This window comes from Cataglyphis hispanica, chromosome 14 (assembly GCF_021464435.1).
Source record: "Cataglyphis hispanica isolate Lineage 1 chromosome 14, ULB_Chis1_1.0, whole genome shotgun sequence".
Classification (NCBI taxonomy): Eukaryota; Metazoa; Arthropoda; class Insecta; order Hymenoptera; family Formicidae; genus Cataglyphis; species Cataglyphis hispanica.
This window is the reverse complement of record NC_065967.1, coordinates 2083872-2103248: the sequence shown is the minus strand read 5'-3', so window position 1 is coordinate 2103248 and position 19377 is coordinate 2083872. Positions and strand designations below refer to the sequence as shown.

Here is a 19377-nt window from a genome sequence, read left to right as displayed (position 1 = left end):
TTTTATTTAAAAAATAGAGCATATATATATATATTACTTCAAAATTAAAGAGAAGATTTTATGTGCACAAATATTGAGTATATTAACGTGAATTAATTATACAATTTCATTATTGGAAAATAGGAGTTATATTACATGACGTCATTTATGTGCGCGCTCATATAAACATGTAATTTCCTTCCGATCAATTTAGATTTTCATGATGATAGAAACGTAATTCGAACCCGATGCGCGCGTGTTGTTATAGATGGCAAATATCATATGCTGCCGAGCGGCGAGTTGATGATAATCAATATTACGCGAAGCGACGCGCAGATGACTTATCGATGCAGGACGCATCACCGGTTAACTCAGGAAACCGTCGTCAGCAGCAATGTAGGGCGGCTGCAACTGACTGGTGAGTACGTCATAGATTTTTCTTCCTGTATACAACAGGATGCCCATCTCCATTGTATTGTTTTCCGAGGGCAGGTTCTTCGATCAATTTGTAATCACAGTTACTTTTTATAAATAAAATATTAATACTTTAAATAAATAAAATATTAATATTTAAAATTAATACGATTATAATCTAAATTTAATTAAATGAAGATTTATCTCAAATGAAAAAATAAAAATTTTATTGAAGTTTATTTGAATTTAATGAAAAATATCATGATTTTGTTTTACTTATTATTTTCAATTAATTTCCCTTTTGAGTTTGTCAGAAACTCTTCATTTCTTTTTATTATCACTAATTACTCGAGGACAATAAATGCAAATTTAAGATTAAAATTTTACAAAAGTTTATTTGTGAAATTAAATATAAAACATAGTTTTGTTATTTTTAATTAATTTCTCGCTTGAAGCTTAGCTTTGTCAAGAATCTTTTATTTTCTATCGTTAATTATTCGTAGACAATAGGCGTCTCGATAATTTTCTCATCGAAAAATCCGACTGCAAATTTGTCGATAAAATTATTATTAAAATACAATGCGTTAGAAGTTTTGAATACTCGTTATTCCTATTATTATATGCGCGATCTCATATTCTTGTTATATAACAATCTTGATTCGAGATTAGTTAGTTGACGTAAAATCGACAGAAAAGAGAATTGCCATTCTATACAATTGTACTCATCGTGTTTTAAACACAAAGATGAGTTTGTTTCGACAATTATTAAATTTTTCAAAAAACGTAAATAGAGAAGAGAGCTCGGATATAGGATATCCGTTGTGCTTGTCGAACGTAAATTCCGGTTCCGCCTCGAGCTGAACGTATATATCGGACGTATGGTGGAGTTTAATTAAATGTTTACTTTACCTGCACCCAATTCGATCGATACCGCAGTAATTATACTTCCCATTTTTTTCATTTCAAGCGAAAGCAACCAAGAAGAACGATGAAAAGAGAAAATTTGTTCCTAGAACTATCGAGAACTCAATATACATCCGCGTCATTGAAATTTTTAGTTATAAAAACATTCAATGTTTGTGCAAATCGACGATCGCGTGTTTATATATTTATTTCTATTACGAGGAATATTTTTAATCTTATTGTTAGTCATTTATGGCATCCTCGACATTTAATTAATTAATATCTGATTAAACGAGATCGTTAAGAATCAAGGCATCATGAAACAGAGTGGATAATTAATTTCTAAAGACATTATCCTCATTGTTTTTTTTCTTTTTTTTTACGTTTACGTAATTTATTCCCCTATCGCGTTCAGCACATTAACTCGGATCTTGCCTCGCGATAGCGAGGGCTGCAAAGAGGCAAGGATAGAATAAAAACAGCGCGTTTAACTGCCGGTGCGAAACTGTCCGATCGACTTCTTCGACAGCGGTCCATGTTTAATTAGATAACGACTAAGGAAGTGATGACGGTATAGCGTTGCGTAAATTACAAGAGGGTTGGATAAACGCGCGAAAAGAGGAATAGAAAGACGGAGGAAGTTATCCCAAGTGATCTGCAAGTAATGGCTTTTCTCTTCTCTTAGAATATCATATCGCGTTCGAAATTAAGTAAGGAACTTTAATCATATTTATCCGCACAAACGCCAAAGACAAACCGTGGCGCAACCTTTACCTTTCTTTTCTTGATAGAGTCCTATCGCGAGATATAATGATCGACCTGATAACGTCATATCTTTCAGAATTGTTATAAATATATCATCCATCTATTATTATTTCATGTGCGCGATTAAAATCTAAAATGTCTGATATGTATCATGCGAAAAGTAAATATAGAAATAGCATTTGTAATGAAATATTGATCGCGCCATTTTAGCGCAGTATCCTCATTGTGAAATCTTTTCGCCAACTTTCTTTTCCCTCTTTTTTTACCTTTTTCCCCATAGAGAATGTTTTAAATTTTCAAAACTCCGAGAGAGAGAGAGAGAGACAGAGAGTTCGAAAACTTTCAAACTAGGAAAATCTCTTGTGATATCGCGAATTTCGGGGGATGCGCGACTTATTTAAAGTTTCTTGTAGATTCGAGCGAACACACGTAGTCGTCGTGATTTCATATGCCGCTTACCTTCTACACACATGCTTTTGAAATAAAATTCTTCATATTGCATTGGTAAAATTGTTCCGATAAATGTATATACACATAATAATACCAATTAATTAATACCATTATTGTAAATTTTGGCGAGCTTCATAATATCGATATTAAATAAACTCATGTTGTTCAAAGAGGTCCCCAATTGGAAATTGCCTCGACAATATGACGTGATTTAACCAGGTACGATGATGTTTGGAACCCATAACCGGTGGGCTTGCTTTAGTATATTCCTAATCATACAAATATTTCCAGCGAACGTCAATTAATTATCGCTATTCGCTCGTAGGTTAATTATCTCGTGTATCATTTGACAGGTTGCCGAATAAACTAGCTGAAAGCCTCACGGCGGTACACACACAAACAGGATAAATATTTGTCTAAAGCAACAAGAGTACGGTGGAAGAGAGAACGATTGATTTAAAAAGTTTCAAGTTTAATCACTTTTATATTTCTCTTATATTTTCGAAAGCTGAGATTCCTTCGATATTTTATAACAAAGGCAATAATTTAATTTGTAATAATAATCATATTAATAAAATCTCAATAGAATACTATAATAATAACAAAATAATTTTTGATTTGCGATTACAATATGCAATTATGATTGATAACGACAATGATAATCGAGCGGAATTTTATAATGCGAACCTCCACGTTATTCTTGAGGTATTTCCGCAGAGGGGAAGAGGGATAGAGGATGGAGAAAGAGAGGGAGAGAGAGAGAGAGAGAGAGATCGTCGTTTGTGTGCCGCCGCATAATCAGGAGGCAAGAAAAACCGATCCGACGTGCCCGAGCAAGAATATCTCGGCGGACGTTGAAAAATTCACGGGTTTCAATTTTCCAGAAACGTACGCGTTCGCTCGTGCACTCGTAATAAAGCTGTTACACGGGCCCCGCCCATTGCCTCCTGCCACGCAGAGGACTCCCTCCACTCGCAAGATAGAAATTTATGCTAAGCGCACTTAGGTAGTTAATAACTTAATAATAAAGTTTGGGGAGGAGGAGAGGAGGAGGAGGGAGAGAGGCGAAATTTGATCGTTTGCATATTTCGGCTCGCGCGCACTCCATTTTCCATTCCCCTCTCTTTCATCTCCCCCTACGCCTTAGAGAGACTGGCGTATATCCTATTAAATTAACCAAAACCTCGATGTACAGTAGTTTTACGGAGTAATGTGGAAACTTTTCCGCCACATTATCCGCGTATAAATCCCAGTAGGGGGGCCTGCCGAATTTAGAAATTTGGCCTAAAGTTAACGTTCATTGCACTCTCATATGTGGAAAGATCATATCGCGTGTAATATCGAGGGCGCGATCACGTAAAACAATTTCGATGATGATATATACGATTTGTAGTGCTATACGAACGCCATGGAGTGGACGTTACGTTATGCCTGGTTGATTTATTGCGGATTTCGATGCTTAAATTTTATTGGCGTACGCCCTTGTAGAAGAATCGTCAAATTTTAGATTCGAAAATTTGAAAATGCCATAATCGATGACGGTAGAATTTATATTTATATATTTCTCTGTGTTTTCCCTTTAGATCTTATAAAGTCTTAGGAATTTTTTTTAGTATATACTACGTAATTATTTACATCGAACTTTTGGGTCATAAATTTTGTTTTTTTCTTTTGTAAATTGAGACTTGTAATTTAGAAGGACGTATTTATACCAGAAAATGATACGTATAATATTAATTAATTAACACTGACTTGTGATATTGAATTAACGTTCGCTATTAAATTTAATCATATCGCGAAATCAAACGACAACGTATACAAGCTATATGCGATGTACGTATATAAACGTATCTCACGTAAACGATAAATATTTTTATCGTGACGTGCGAGAGGTATGTATAATAACTGCGCCCGTGCGAGTATTCGTCCCGCTGTAATCCAGCGCATTAATTCCCCGTTAAATGTAACAGCACGTATGCGTCACTGTCCACACATCATTTGATCGCGAAATAACACACATGCCGAAGAGGAGGAGGGCACTTGAGTATCTATGAACGAATCAATAAACCGCGCTGCATTTCTGCCGCAGGTATGCGCCGGGCAGATTGAGTGGCACGATTTTAACACAGTGCGACGCGAAAATAAAAATATCTACATTTGTAATTGAACAGATGGAATAATCCGGGCGGATGTGGCGAGGGGGACGCGCGTCGCTTTTGATGCGTAATTAACGGCGCATCTTCATTCTTGCTGACAAACGCCGCGCATAACTCGCACCGGATATAGATCTGTTTAATTATAAATTCATCCGGCGCGTGAGGAAATTTAAATTTTCGAGCACCACGGCAAAATTAACCGTGCGAAAGTATGTTGGGCGCAAATTAGGAACGTCCGACGATTTATGTAACGGTTGCAGTTCTAGCGGCGTGCTAGCGAACAATATTATAACTGCGCCATGCAAATCTCAATTAACGAGAATACACAAATTTAATCTTTATTTTGTAAAGAGTGTTGTGTGTTGTTATTATGCGATTCCGAGATGTGAAGAGCGTGAGAGTAGTTTGCGAATAGCGAGATATACATGCGCATGTTGCATATAAATTTCTTTCGTAAATATCATTTTAATGTTACATTGACTCAGTTCGGAAATAAAAGGTATCGCGAAATTTCACTCTAATGTGAACGGAGTCCTGCGTAGAACGTTGTCGGACGTTGCCGTTCGAGCGGAACATAATTCCGCCGACAGTTTTGATAGCGCGTGACGTAATTTCAAATTCTCGCCAAAGCGCGCGGAGATATATCGTCGTTATCTAACGTGGTTCCGCTTCCATGGTGCGCGCGCCGTGTCGTAAGACGTGGCGTTATCTGCGACCATAACTCCCCATTAAACGTCGCGCGCTGGAAATGCGTGCGCACAGTGTCCTGTCTTTTTTTTTTTTCCCTCTCCCTTCTTCCGTCCATGTTCTCCGATCCTCGCCATCCGGCTTATAGGGGTCTCGCGCTTTTCTTTTCTCCCGTAGACAGTAACGATTTATGAACATATTTTTACCGCGTATCACGCGGCGGGGACTAGCCCGGAATCGATTCTCGAACGAGCGGTGGAAGCCAAGCAACGTTCCGCGATTTAATCTCCGATTTTACGCTATAATTGAATTTACGCGTTTCTCGTGGTGTTTCTATTTTGCAGAAATTCGAGGCTCCATGCCGCCTATAATAAATGAAAAGCTAGTGTATATGTCGGCACGTCTAAAGGACACCGTCGTCATCCCTTGCGTGGCTCACGCTAATCCTACCCCGACTAACAGGTAAGTTTTTCAATATTTAAATTGCACTCGTATTTATTAATTATTACAAATCATCAAATTGTTGATATATTGTGGATTTAATATTACGGGGAGATTAATAATATCTATTATTTTTATTTAATTTTATTAAATATATAAATTAAAGTTAACAATTAATAATTAATTATTTTAACAATTTAATTATTAACAAAGCATATTGATACAGTATTTTTGTATGCGCTCATCTCCGGATCGCGTACCAAAAGTTGATCTACACAGTTATCTCGTACAACTATAGTATTATCAATTTCGTAACTCCATAAAACATCCATAATTGAAATTTAAATGTATTTTTCTCGTCGACTCTTTCGCATATCTCGTTTCTCTCCCCTTATATTCATCCTGGGTAACGCTCAAATATGCAATTAAACGATAAGCAGACATTTACTTTCCGCCATGCCCGAGCGATATTGTTAAGTAATCTGCATGCAAAACGTATTGGAACGCAATGCGCGTGAATTAAAAGCGATATCGAAGATTAACAAGACGTTTTCGCATTCACGGCGAATATGAAATACACGGTCACGAATATTGTTTATATCACGACGGTTCGATGCGCGAGCAGCAATTCATAATATGGAACGACAATGACGCGATAAATATTGGCGAATATTAGGACGAAATTTGCGAAACACATACCGAATCATTTCAAATCCGCTTTCGATTTTACAAGCGGGAATGTAAAGCCTATAAACGAAAAAATGCGAGTCAAACGCTGTGTTTTAAAAGAATACACGATTATCCTTTTTTTTTTCTTTTTTGATAGAAAAAAACCGCTTTTTATTCCATATAATTTATATATTTTTATAATGAATTTCTCTCTCTCGTTAACACTATTTTCAGAGGAAAAACTAAAAGTGAAAAATGTGTAGAGGCATAATTGCATGGAAATTCGCATAATATGTTTTCGTTTTATTGTAGAATTAATACGCGTATATTATGTTTAGCGAAAGATAAGCCTAAAACTCATCACCTAAAATAATACAAACGCACATTCATTACGGAATCAAACGCGTACGATTTAATAGTGGTTTGCGTTCGAGTCGAGTGAAACTGCGACCGACACAGTCGTGAACGAGGAAATTGGAATCTTTGTACAAACAGAGGAACATGTGGACGATACTCATTCGCTACTAGACGGCTGTATGCTATGTCTCTCTGTTTTCCTTATATTAATGCTAATTTTAAACATAGATCCAGCCAGAATATTCCGTGCGATATGAGTTTCTCGCACGGAAACGCGAGGACGTTCCGAGTTCCTGCGGACTTATTGTTAGACTAAAGATAAACTGAACGAGAAAACATAGAGTACGACTACGCGAAGAACTTTTTTATCCGCATCTGCCATATATTAATGATTACGTTAACAGTCGATTCTTTCGAGATGTGTATCTTTTCTCTTCCAAATTGCCACGATGTATTTATGGATGAAGAGCGTGGGAGAGAAAGATGAGATAGCGAGATATAACGAGACACGGAGATTTCGATTCTCGTTGCAACGTCGGTACATCACGTCGATGGTGAGAAAAGCGACGAGTAGCTCTCGAAACTTGTTGCGTGGGCGGGGAAGTGTGTTATTACAGCGGATTACGCGATTAGCAACTAGTTTGGTGCCATCATTGATGCCGCGAGCGTCGTACAGAGGATCGTGCGGTAATCAAACTTGCGCCGAGCGGAAACACGCGGTGTCGTGTGCTCGTGAGCGAGAGACACTTAAAGAGTTACGGATCGAACGCGAGACACCGAACGCGATCGATCAAGAATCTTATCACGCGCGAACCTGGTCTCTCGTTTTATTTTATTCTCGTATGAGTTTGATGAAGATCCTTTTTCCTTTTCTCCCTCTTTCTTTCCTTCTCATTTTCGCGCTGTAATATAAAATGAAAATTTCAAACGTCGCCAGCAGAACATATCGGGCGGAACTTTGATCACACGCACGTGAAATTTGTAGGATCGATGCGGATAGAGCGATGAGATTCTCTCGCACTCGTATATGCGTATGTGCGTATGTGCGTGTGTCGATTGGCGGCTCTCTATGCGCGTCGCACGCGTGCGACGCGGGTAACCAGGGGATGAACGAAGATAGTCTGGAGATATATAGACGTCGAGAGAGCTGTATGGGTAGCGCAAACAAACCGACCGCTGATTACAGAGACTGCTTCTGACAGCCCATCAAATATTCCGCATTTACGTATACGTCGACGTCACTGAGTATTCCATGCTTGTGTTCATCAACCGCTCCTACCTTCTCTCTCTCGTCCTGTCATCCTTGTCCAACCACCCTCTTCTTCCATGCCGACTCCCTCTTCTCTCTCTCTCTCTCTCTCTCTCTCTCTCTCTCTCTATCTCTCTCGTTTTCTCATCCTCTTCTCCTAGATATCTCTTCTGCGAGTTGATTTAGTCGACGGAACAGAGTAGAGGAGAGGCCGGAGAATCTCGAGATAAGGATAAGAGAATGGAAAGGGAGAAAGAGGAAGAGAGAAGAGAACACAGATGATGGGCGGAAAGGATAGAAGCTGAAGATGGTGAAGATGGAGCGATGGCGAGGAGAGAAAAAGACAGAGAGAGGAAGATAGAGATAGAGATTGAGAGAGAGAGAGAGAGAGAGAGAGAGAGAGAGTTTGAGGGTTTGCCGCGGCGCAGAGGCTTCCATCTTTCCGAGTTCTCTCGCACTCGAGCATCCCCATATCCCATCTCCTTCCCTCGCCAATTTCCCTCCGTAAATTCGATTATCTATAGGTATACTCCTCATCCCTATGTTCCACTTCTGCCGCCCTGGCGAGACGCGGCTGCCATCCATCGCTCGAACTCTCTTTGGCCTCCTCCTCATCGTCCTCATCGTCCTCATCGTTCTCCTCGTCGTCGTCATCGTCATCCTTCCACATCTACCTCCCAAATGCGGAGTAAGCAAGATCCCGGACTACGATGCTTTAGCGGATTTCTAAGCCACGTGGGGCCGACATCGTCGCATAACAGAGACAGAGAGAAAGAGAAAGAAAGAGAGAAAACTATGAGAGGGACGATGTTGAAGCTAATGGCGCGTTACGAGCAATCGCGAAAAGATGAACTGGCTCCATTCGGTTTCGATAAACTTCCCGTAAAGCGATAAGGGATTTCGAATTGGAATCGATTTCGGTATTGACAGTATTTAGATAGCCCTATTTTGTCTGTATATTGACCAATCTTTTTCTGTTTTAACTGGAACATTAAAAGAGGATGCCGCCAATCAATTCTATGCGCCACTCGATTTTATCAAAATCAATATTCAAGAATAAATGTTCTACATAATTAAACGCGCAAAAAGTATTTATCTTTTATATATTTTTAATTAATTTTTCTTTATTAAAGTAATTTTGTTGCGGTTGAGTATTTTTATAGCTAGAGCATTAATTATCTCAAATTTAAATAACCAGCGCTTTATGCGTTGATAGTATTTAAAAACACGTCGCTCTATTATTTAAAAAAAACTGCATATTTTTTTTAAACTAATATCTCATTTAATTGGAGAAGGGTTATATATGTATATGTGTTTGCACAATATATTCGCGTTATATTAAAAATTCATGTCAATCCGGCTGCGCAGAAATACATATGCGAGTTCGTTAAAAGCGCGGATGGTGCTGTCTGAAAGCGAGCAGGAATAGCGTCAGCTTGAAATTTTCATTAGCGACTTTTGCTTGTCGCCGCGTCAACGTTGCAGTAAAGATATCGACGGAAATGATAAGATGATGGAATACTGCTGTTGATTTATACTTTGTTCACTTCTTTCGATATTACATAATTTTTATTTTTTCTACATTCGATAGTAACGATATATGAAACAATAAGTTGATGGCAAACATCCCTTTCCTTAATACCGTGAATCGATTGTTGTGAAAGATGAATGGAAATTCGTCGAGATTGGCACACGTTCCTGCGTCGATGTCGGTGCGCATTTCACGTCGTTGTGGTCATCGATAAGGTCAAAGGTCGCGCGTGCTCGCCAAAGATCGATCGGATTATCCTCTCCGCTGAGGCTCTGCCTTAAATCGAGGCAACCGCGAACGCCGTTTGCATTTTCAATTAAGACGGACAGCCGAAAGCCGGGGAAGTTATGCGCGATCTCGTTTCGCGAAAATCGCGGAAAATCGATTCGCGATAACTACTCGAATAATTGCGCGAATAATAATAATAATATAGCATGTTTATAGCGCCACATTTTCTTCGACGCTGTAATTTACATGATAAAGCTATTTAAATCTGAAGTTGTTTAAATCAATGATTCATAAATACATATTTTAATGATATTTTTATCATGCGACTGTGTAATCGCGCGACAAATATTATTAAAAAGCATGCCCTTTTAAAGTGAACATTTTGCAAGCGTGTCATTGCTCGCGTATCTCTAGCTGTGTCATATGTATACGCGAGAGAAATGGGAGAGAAAGAGAGAGAGAGAGAGAGAGAAAGTATAGCATATAAACCGTACAATAAGGGGCGAATAGATGGGGAGGAAATGCATTCGGCTCTTCCATGAGGAACAATAGTTATTTTGTGATAAGCGTGTGCAGCAGAGAGATATGCGGTTTCGGACAGACGTGCGCACGTAACGCGTAACATTCCCGAGATCTCGTCTCGGTTAGGTAACTCGAGATAATAATAATAATAACGTCGTAGAGCGCTTTGACGAGAGCGGGAAATGGCAATTTGCATACGCATTGCCGAGACGCGCGCGCGTGAGCTGCGGCGAACAATGTATCGAGTTTTCGAATGTCTGCTTATGTCATTTGCTCGGACCAGACGGTCCGATAAAATAACAGCTGTTTCGGAACTCGCGCATTAAATGAAGATTCTTTCTCTTTTATTTTGTTTGTTTTTCTTTTTTTTTTTTGCGTAGATGGTACTACAACAGGAATCAGAGGGAGGAGCCGATCGAGGAATCGTCGGGACATTACGTGGTGCGCGACGGCTCCTTGATCATTCAGAGTATCGAGGAAAACGATGCCGGCTCGTACATGTGCACCGCCAGCAATTCCGAAGGCAGCGAGACTTTGGAGATCAGATTAACGGTGTCTGCGCCGCTCAGCGTTCACGTGCAGCCGGCGATACAGACTGTCGATCTGGGAAAATCCGCCTATCTGGTAATTGATTGTCAAATCGATGCCAATCCATTCGAGAATAAAACGTACGTGAGAATCGCGAATAAAAGGCTTTCGCATAAAGTAACTGTATTGTCGCAAGAGAAAATCGAGCAAATTGAGGTAGAAATAATTTCGTTGAATTTAATATTGAGATCGCGAAACGCGCAATGATACGGAAATAGATATAAACACCGTAGAGCCACCTCGTAAGTACTCTACGCATCCGAATAATGCGCGGCTTCTCCGATTCGAGTTCGTCAACAATATCGAGCACTTTGATTATGAATATTTACCGCGGCGTTTTCATCCGTCTATAAATACGGTAAAGCGCTGTCGATGATGCGGGAAATGAATCTCTACGTGCCGGAAATTAATGCCAGTCGTGGTACGAATGCCCGATCAGTGTACACACATTTTCAGGAATATATAGATCTGATTTTTCTCTCTAGAGGAGACGAAGAGGGCTTATACTCCCTCTCTCGTTTTCGCGCGCGCGCGCGCGCCAAGTCACCTTTCTCGATTCTCATCAGTTCCTTCCGTCTAAACTCCTTTACAGACGTGCACCGCAAGTGGATTTCCGCAGGCGGCACTCTATTGGCTGAAGGACGGTCAGCCATTGAGGACGGGCGCCCGCGTAAGGACCGTCTCCAGCGAGCGTATTTCCGTGACGTCGGTTGCGAGAGGACCGCGGTATGTACCAGTGCTTCGTGCGGAACGAGTACGAAATGGCTCAAGGAATCGCAGAATTGCGCTTAGGAGGTAAGGCATTTTGCTTCGTATTCCAGATATTATTGTACGACGCGATATCCGCCTTCTTGCGTCTTGGCTGATCACGACGACGAGACTCGTAATCGTCCGTTCTATACGCTCGGAAATTTAAAATCTGTCATAATAGGAAGATCTTGCTGGTTTTGCTGGGTAAAATATAATTAATAAATTAAATGGCAATTTTTTTCTCGAGAACTAAATTTTATAATTAAAATTACACAGAATAGTATATAGTCACCATCAAAATGGTAGAGATTTTTAATTACTACAATTATCTTAAGATCGAATTATTATTATTACGAATTACAACAGGCTCTCCGTAGTTAAATTGTCGCTTAATTACAGGAAGTATTTATGTACAATGTATAGTGCTATAAATATTTGTCGATTCGAGTAAAAGAGAGTTGCGCTTGTTTGCTGTAACGAGCGGTCTCGCCGGCTCTTACCGTTAGTTAATGCCGCAACTCTCCCCCATGTACGGTCCATTCCACGGTTCGCGTGCCATTCCATCGTAACGCATTTTCCATCATGAGGCAGCGCACGACTTTCCTGCAGGCTACGTGCCATTTTTGTTGGAAAAGTGCCTTCATCTCTCTTCCGATTGTGCTTTGCGGAGCGTGCGCCCATTTGCGGAACGATAATCGCGGTCTCGGTTTCCATTAACTCTCGCCGAATTTCGTTCACGGCAATGGAGCAATTGTATGCCAATTGCATTATCTCCTTCTCTCCTTCTCTAACAATTGTTTCCAAAGCTACTTAATCCAGCCGGAATTATGCCGACATATCTTGCATTTTATTTTTCTCCTAAAATTATAACCGCGAAGCTGTATTCGACAGAAAGTTTAGCGATGAATTATGATCGTCGTGTAAGTAAATGGAATCGTTATTTAAAGAGCGATCGAGATACGTTTAACAATTCTTAGAATCGATTGCGCACTTTTATTACGTGTAATAAAGAGTTCGAGGGATCGGGTGTTTGGCGAACTTGATCAGAAACTTGGTTCGCCCGTGGTATGAAAATGTTGGTTACCAGCAATGGAACTCAATGAATGTGCGTGAGAGGAGAGAGAGAAATCGAGAGAGAGGGGAGATTTGCCTGTTTGCGCAACGTTCCCTCGTAACGTATTTTCCATCGTTTTGCCGCGGGATACGTGCCATTTTTGTACGAAAATGGCCTCGTTTGCTTTCCCGTTCGCCAAACCTCGTACGAGACCTCCACCATCGCGCATCAATGTCCGATGGACAACCGCACGATTCGCGAATTTGCCCCGGAATATAATAAAAGCGATTTACGATATACGTTTCACATACCCGAATAACGTCGCGGCCAACTATTGGATGAACCACATGGGTAACATATGACACGCGGAACACGTCCAATAACTTAGAGAACGCGGCGTTTCATATATAAAAAAAAAAAAAGAGTTCAGTTGACCTCTCGTGAAATTTTTTGAAAATAAGAACGTTTACGATTTTGGTTTACAGCACCTCTACGTTCATATATTGTACACTTTTATTATTAGAATCTACATTATGCTATTTAATATTAAAGACCGTCATGTAGAGATATTATTAATTGTATGTACGATATTTGTTTGTTTGTTTTTTTTTTTTCGCAAAACGTATTATTTTTAATTAGATTTCGAGATATAATTTCCATGTGTCGTCAGTCACGAGCTTTTATATCACTTTCTTCTCGAGGATATTGCTGCTGGCAAGAGAGAACGTGCCGAGTTTCATGCTCGTTCTTACGAGCGATTTGTACATTTCTGGAAGTTTGTACGGGCTTTCGTTGCCATTAACCTTTATATAGCCCCGGCATTTGGTAACTTTTATGACCTTTGAAACTTTAAATTTTCTTTCAAAATCGCTTATAGCCTCCCTTGGACACCATTCTTGAGGTGCGTCAGAAACAAGAAACCGTGTATAGCTTGCTTTTTTTTTTCCATCATATCCGAGTTCAGAAAGAGAGGGAAAAAGAGGATTACGAGCTAAATTACTTATTATTTCCTTTCTTCTTTATTTCTTTTAACTCAATTCTTCCTGGCTCTTAAATAACTTTAACGTGAAATTTTTTTAAGCAAAAGCATTTTCTTAACAAAAACTCTCTTTTACATTTAACAAAAATTTAATAAAACAATTAATTTTTTGAAATAAAGCACAATCTGTTATTAAAAATTATGTCACGTTACGCATATTTGACGGAATTTTCAATACGATAGAAAACTATAGCAAGAATAATTACATCGCGCGATGTAATTATGCAACTGTATCAACAAAGTCGCGTAATCGCTATTTATATTTGGTGATGAAGCCGTCGTCGTCCCGGTTACGCGACGACGGATAGAAAATTAGTAATTTACGTCGTCTAAGGTCGAGGCCGCGCGCCTATTACCTTATCATTAGAATTCTTCCCGTCTCTTGATTTCTAAGCTGCAGGGCATAGAGTGTACATTAGGCGGGGATTGCCCGCGGCACGATAGGATAGTTAGTACCCACTACTACTATCACTCGCCGGATTTGCATACGCTAACGAGATTTCTGTGGTTTTGCCGATGCTTTGCATGCTGGCCGCGCGCGGTTTCGGGACGCTACGCGACTACGTCTATTTATGTCTACGTCATAGGTACGGGTCGGGAGATGAAAGCTCTCGGATGTTGGCGGCACGTCGACGAGTTCGCGAATTTACCGGCGGTTCCTCCGGTTGAAATTATACAAACGCATCATATCTTGCGTTATGATTATTTTAATGTAATTCTCATTCCAGAGATTTGCTTTGCTTTGCACCCGGGGATAACCCCGGATCCAGTTCACGTGCAACCTCGCGGAAGGATATATCGCTCGTGCAAATTACGTTTTATCGCTAGTCATTTCTCCAAAGCGCATTTTGGCATTTCGTGTAACGGATTTTATACTCTAAAATACGATCCCGTTGCGTTTTAGCGAGAAATTTTCGTACACAACAAGCGTGACTCTGTTTCCAGCGGTGCCGAGAGTTGTTTCCTGAAATTTCGAGAAAACAGCGCCGGCACAGCGCCAATTAATATTAGTTAGAGCGCGAACGAATTATATTAACCATAGTTATACGTGTCGGGGGAGGGGAAGAGTAAACAAATGTTATTTTTTTTTTTTTTAGTGTTTTTAGCATTGAATTATTTTAGACGTAGAATTTTGTAACGAATGTAATGAAATTTCCTACGATCATATACAATAGACATATATTATTTAAAAAACGTCATCTGACATATGTAATAAATTAATAATTAACGTTTTATTTAAAATCACATATCGCAGACACTGTGCAAACGCAATTAATATCCTCTCTCCCGTTATTGAAAGGGTTATTATATCAATCAGTTGTGTTTACACAACATTAATGATTTCATAGACGTTCTAGAGAATAATTAGTGTTTTAATGTTGTTAGAATTTTATGTAATTATTATTTACGACGAGATGTCTTTATTGTCTCCCCATTAGCATATATATATATATTGATACTTATATTGTCCTTAAAGCACCGCGGTCTTAGTTTACGACTGAGAAATGCGCGACGTAAGATTTCTTCACCCGCGTCAAAAGTAAGGAATAGCGGGACAGAATAATTAGTCGGCCTAATTATTAATTTACTAATAGGCTACTGCGTAACCCCTTTTAATTATACATCGCGCAAATTCCGTGCTCGATGTTCGTACACAGGGCGAGTTTTCAACTTTTAACTATGGAGTTAATTCGCGTAGAATAAATTGCGCGGCTTTTCCCCGCGCGCTGCCTGATAAAAATTATAATTAGGATAAGTAGGAAGGAAGGAATGTATTGCATCCTGTGCGGATTGTGCAATGCATTTCTTTTGTGTCTACGGCGTAGAAAAAGCTGCGAAATATATCCGCCTTATCATAAATATTCATCAATATCGATATCAATAACGTCAATGGCGATAAAGAGATCCTCTTCGCGGATGAATATGAAAACTTTCGCGCGGCAAAGTTGACATTATCATCTGGCGGATATATATTATATAAAGTTATAAAGTTTACGAATTTATCATCACGCCATTTTGGAAGTTGGCAAAACGAAAGTTTACATATTTTCTTCGATATTTATCATGCATATTTTCTTTTCTCTATTCGATTCGTTCGCACGCGATAATCTCTAACAATATGCAATTTTCGTGTTTCATTTTTTTTTTCTTTTTTTCACAATTTAATTACTCGAGGTGATATTACTTTTTTTATTTTCAACTTTTCTAGTCAACAAGATATTGCCATATTGCGCATTTTTTTTTCTTCATTTAGATATTTTTTTAAATAACCTGACTGAGTCGATGATTGCGCGAGGACAATTGACATAGTTTTTTATCTAGATTATTTTTAAATGGCTCTACGAATCGATGAGAGAGAGAGATATCGTCAGGTCACCAACTTAAATTCACATAGTCCGCTTTCACGTTCGACAATCGATTCGAACGTACGTACAAAAGAGAGAGAGAGAGAGAGAAAGAGTAATAAAAGAAAAAAAACGGGGAAATAGATGCAGCTGTAGAGTAGATATAGAGGAATGGGGGACGGGGCGATGGCGCGAGCAGCGGCAAAGGGGAAGAGGGGGAAGGGAAGGGAAGGGGTGATAGAGGTAACATTTGGAAACTTTGGGGTATGCGTAATCTCGCCCATAACGTCTGTTAACAGAGATCGCGCCGCAGCTGGTCTACAGGTTTATCGAACAGACAATGCAGCCCGGTCCATCGGTTTCCCTGAAATGCAGCGCCGCGGGTAATCCCACGCCGCAAATTTCCTGGCTGCTGGATGGATTTCCGCTTCCACAAAACGACAAGCTCTTGATTGGCCAATACGTGACCGTGTACGGGGACGTAATATCCCACGTTAATATCACGAGCGTGAAGGCAGAAGACGGCGGCGAGTACGAGTGCATCGCTGGCAGCCGCGCCGGCGAAGCGAGACACTCGGCGAGGCTCAATATTTACGGTGAGTCAGCGCGAAAGTCACGTCAACATAGGTCGTAAATACGTTTTCCCGTAATTAGGTACGTTTATACTACCGTCCCTACAACTCTGTCAAAGTTACCATAATTTACGCCCGCGTGTCTCGCCATCTTTGCCAGCTAAATAATTTCTCGATACATCATATTGAATATAAAGTAATTTATCTCTCTTCTCGGTATGCACGGATAAAAGTAATAATTCTGAATTAACTGATTTTATAATATTTTAACGTTTTACAAATTGAAATATTGATGCTTATGAAAGTATAAAAGATATTGAGATCTTTTGTGTAATGTCGAAATAATATTTTTTAATTTTTTATTTAAATATATATTACTCTCGAAATAAAGATGAATAATTTCTAAGCAAATAAAGTTAAATAATTTTTGAATCTAAATTTTGATTCTTCTGCATCTATTGCGACTTGACTTTGCATTCAATGTTTATACTAATCATGTTTATATACTATATTAATCATCGTAATATATACGCTTTATAATAGTTATTAAAGAGCAGTTTCTGTTAGAATACTGCTTTGGAATGCCGCTGAATTATAAAAGTATCTCTCTCGCATGTCGAGATAATTCTAAATTACTGTAATATAAAAATGTAGAGTTTTTAAAGGAATATTAAATTCGGAGATGGATTAAGAATTCATTCTACGTGGTGGTTTTTATATTTTTTATAATTTTTTCTCAACAAAATTGAGAAAGTAAAATTGAATTTATTGCGTAATTTATAACTTTATGCTATTTCGCGTAGTGGTGGACCGTAGTGTAACGACCTTTATTGCTTTCTAATCTCAGGACTGCCATACGTCAGACCGATGTCACCCGTTTCAGCGGTCGCCGGGAAGCAACTGTATATCAAGTGTCCTGTAGCCGGTTATCCTATTGAATCGATAGTATGGGAGAAAGGTAAGCGTCGTGTCATTTTTGTTAATTCTCTCGACCGCGAATAACGGGAATTTCGTGTTCGTTTGGGTATTCAATATTTTTTCATTGTGGGAGAAAGATACATTAAAATCTCTCTCGTCGATTTCAGCATTGATTGATAATCCTTATTTACACCCGTAATCAACAAATTATGCGACGCGTCGCAAAGTTTGACAAGTTTATTTCATTTGTTTATATTTGAAAATTTGTTTATGCGATTAACAGAACTTTAACTAGAACGTTAAAGAAATATTTGCGCCTCTCGCGAAACAGAAAGCATATTATATTATCGAATATCTCGAATGCGCGGAGGAGAGCTCCCGTTTAAATGTAACGACGCTGAATGCTCTGTTATCAGGGGACGTAAAACTGCCTACCAATATGAGACAAAGAGTCGCCAATGGCACGCTGTTTATCGATACTGTGCAACGTAGTGCCGATGAAGGCACATACACATGCACTGCCAGAAACAAACATAATTTTACGTCGCATCGCTCGGTCGAAGTACGCGTTTTAGGTAAGTAAATACATAGCCAATAGTTTCCGCATAATTTCCCGCAATATTGAATACCGGAATTCAAAGTATTCGTGAAATTAATATTTGAAAATGAAGAGGTAGCCATACCTCTTACGCGTGCTCGTAAAATAGAGCACGATTTCGCTTTCCTGTCAAAATAGAAAAAAAAAATTCAGTCGCACATGCTACCGAGATAATATTTTTAATATAGTATTTTTAACGCAATATATATTCTTACAGTTTACATCATACTATGCGAACATATTTATATGATACATATAATAACGTGTATAAAATATATAGCGCATACTTTGTGTGAAAATATCTCTTAAAAATTTGAATCAACGACGCGTCTGCAAAGTAATCCTTGGAATTTCGCACAAAATTTCGCTCGCGAAATCTGACATCGAGTTGTTGGGCCGCTTGTTCGCAAAATTTACTCTCGCCCCATCGAAGCGCGATTATGGATATATCACGGATATCACGGATATCACGCTAATATGTATTCTCCCTTTGTCGAACAATGTATTAACTATCCATTGCCCGTCCCCTTCGTCAAACTGTATTAATTGCAGCCCGTTTATATACATAACGGCGTCCGGTGTGCACGTTTGACGCGCGGCAGAGCCGAATTTATCTTTACATAATGTTTCTATTAGGTTCATCAAGCAAACTCTCTATATGGTGCGTTGTTTGACGTTGGACAGGATTAATTAGCGCGAGACAACATCGGATCCTCGAATCTTTGCTTTATCGCATTGCGCACCGTCCCTCGGAATACGTCGTGCTTTTCACACGAGGCTATCGATTTGTCGATCGTTCGCGATTGCAACTGTATTTGATGCGGGCTGCACAAAAATGTTATAATAGAGACAAATAGTTTTGCATTATACCGGATGGAATATATATTTCAACGGGGAACATATTTTCTTTTTACGTTGGAAGATTATGGGGGGAGAGAATAGCTTTTCGGTTTTGATTGATCATTCATTTCTATATCGCTCGACAATCACGCTTCATTGTCGAAAAAGAAGGAAAAAATGGGAAAGCTGTACTGTTTAGGTTTCTATGCAGTTTTTGCAATCCCGCCTCGCCCTGGATTCTAACAGAAATGCTTCTCCGAAATCGTATGAGACCTTTCTTGAGAAGGACTATTTTATATATGTTTCACTGTGTGATGTAAGG

At 39.2% G+C, this 19377-nt stretch overlaps 1 protein-coding gene across 1 annotated transcript in view; it reads left to right on the top strand.

Moving 5' to 3' along the window:
- LOC126854390 (cell adhesion molecule Dscam2-like) overlaps window positions 1–19377 on the top strand; it is a 114163-nt gene that overhangs the window by 67785 nt on the left and 27001 nt on the right. Inside the window, 8 exon segments of the mRNA XM_050601037.1 lie at window positions 248–397; window positions 5699–5816; window positions 10732–10975; window positions 11532–11650; window positions 11652–11734; window positions 16427–16723; window positions 17547–17657; window positions 18034–18192. Coding sequence (XP_050456994.1) covers window positions 248–397; window positions 5699–5816; window positions 10732–10975; window positions 11532–11650; window positions 11652–11734; window positions 16427–16723; window positions 17547–17657; window positions 18034–18192 — 1281 coding nt within the window.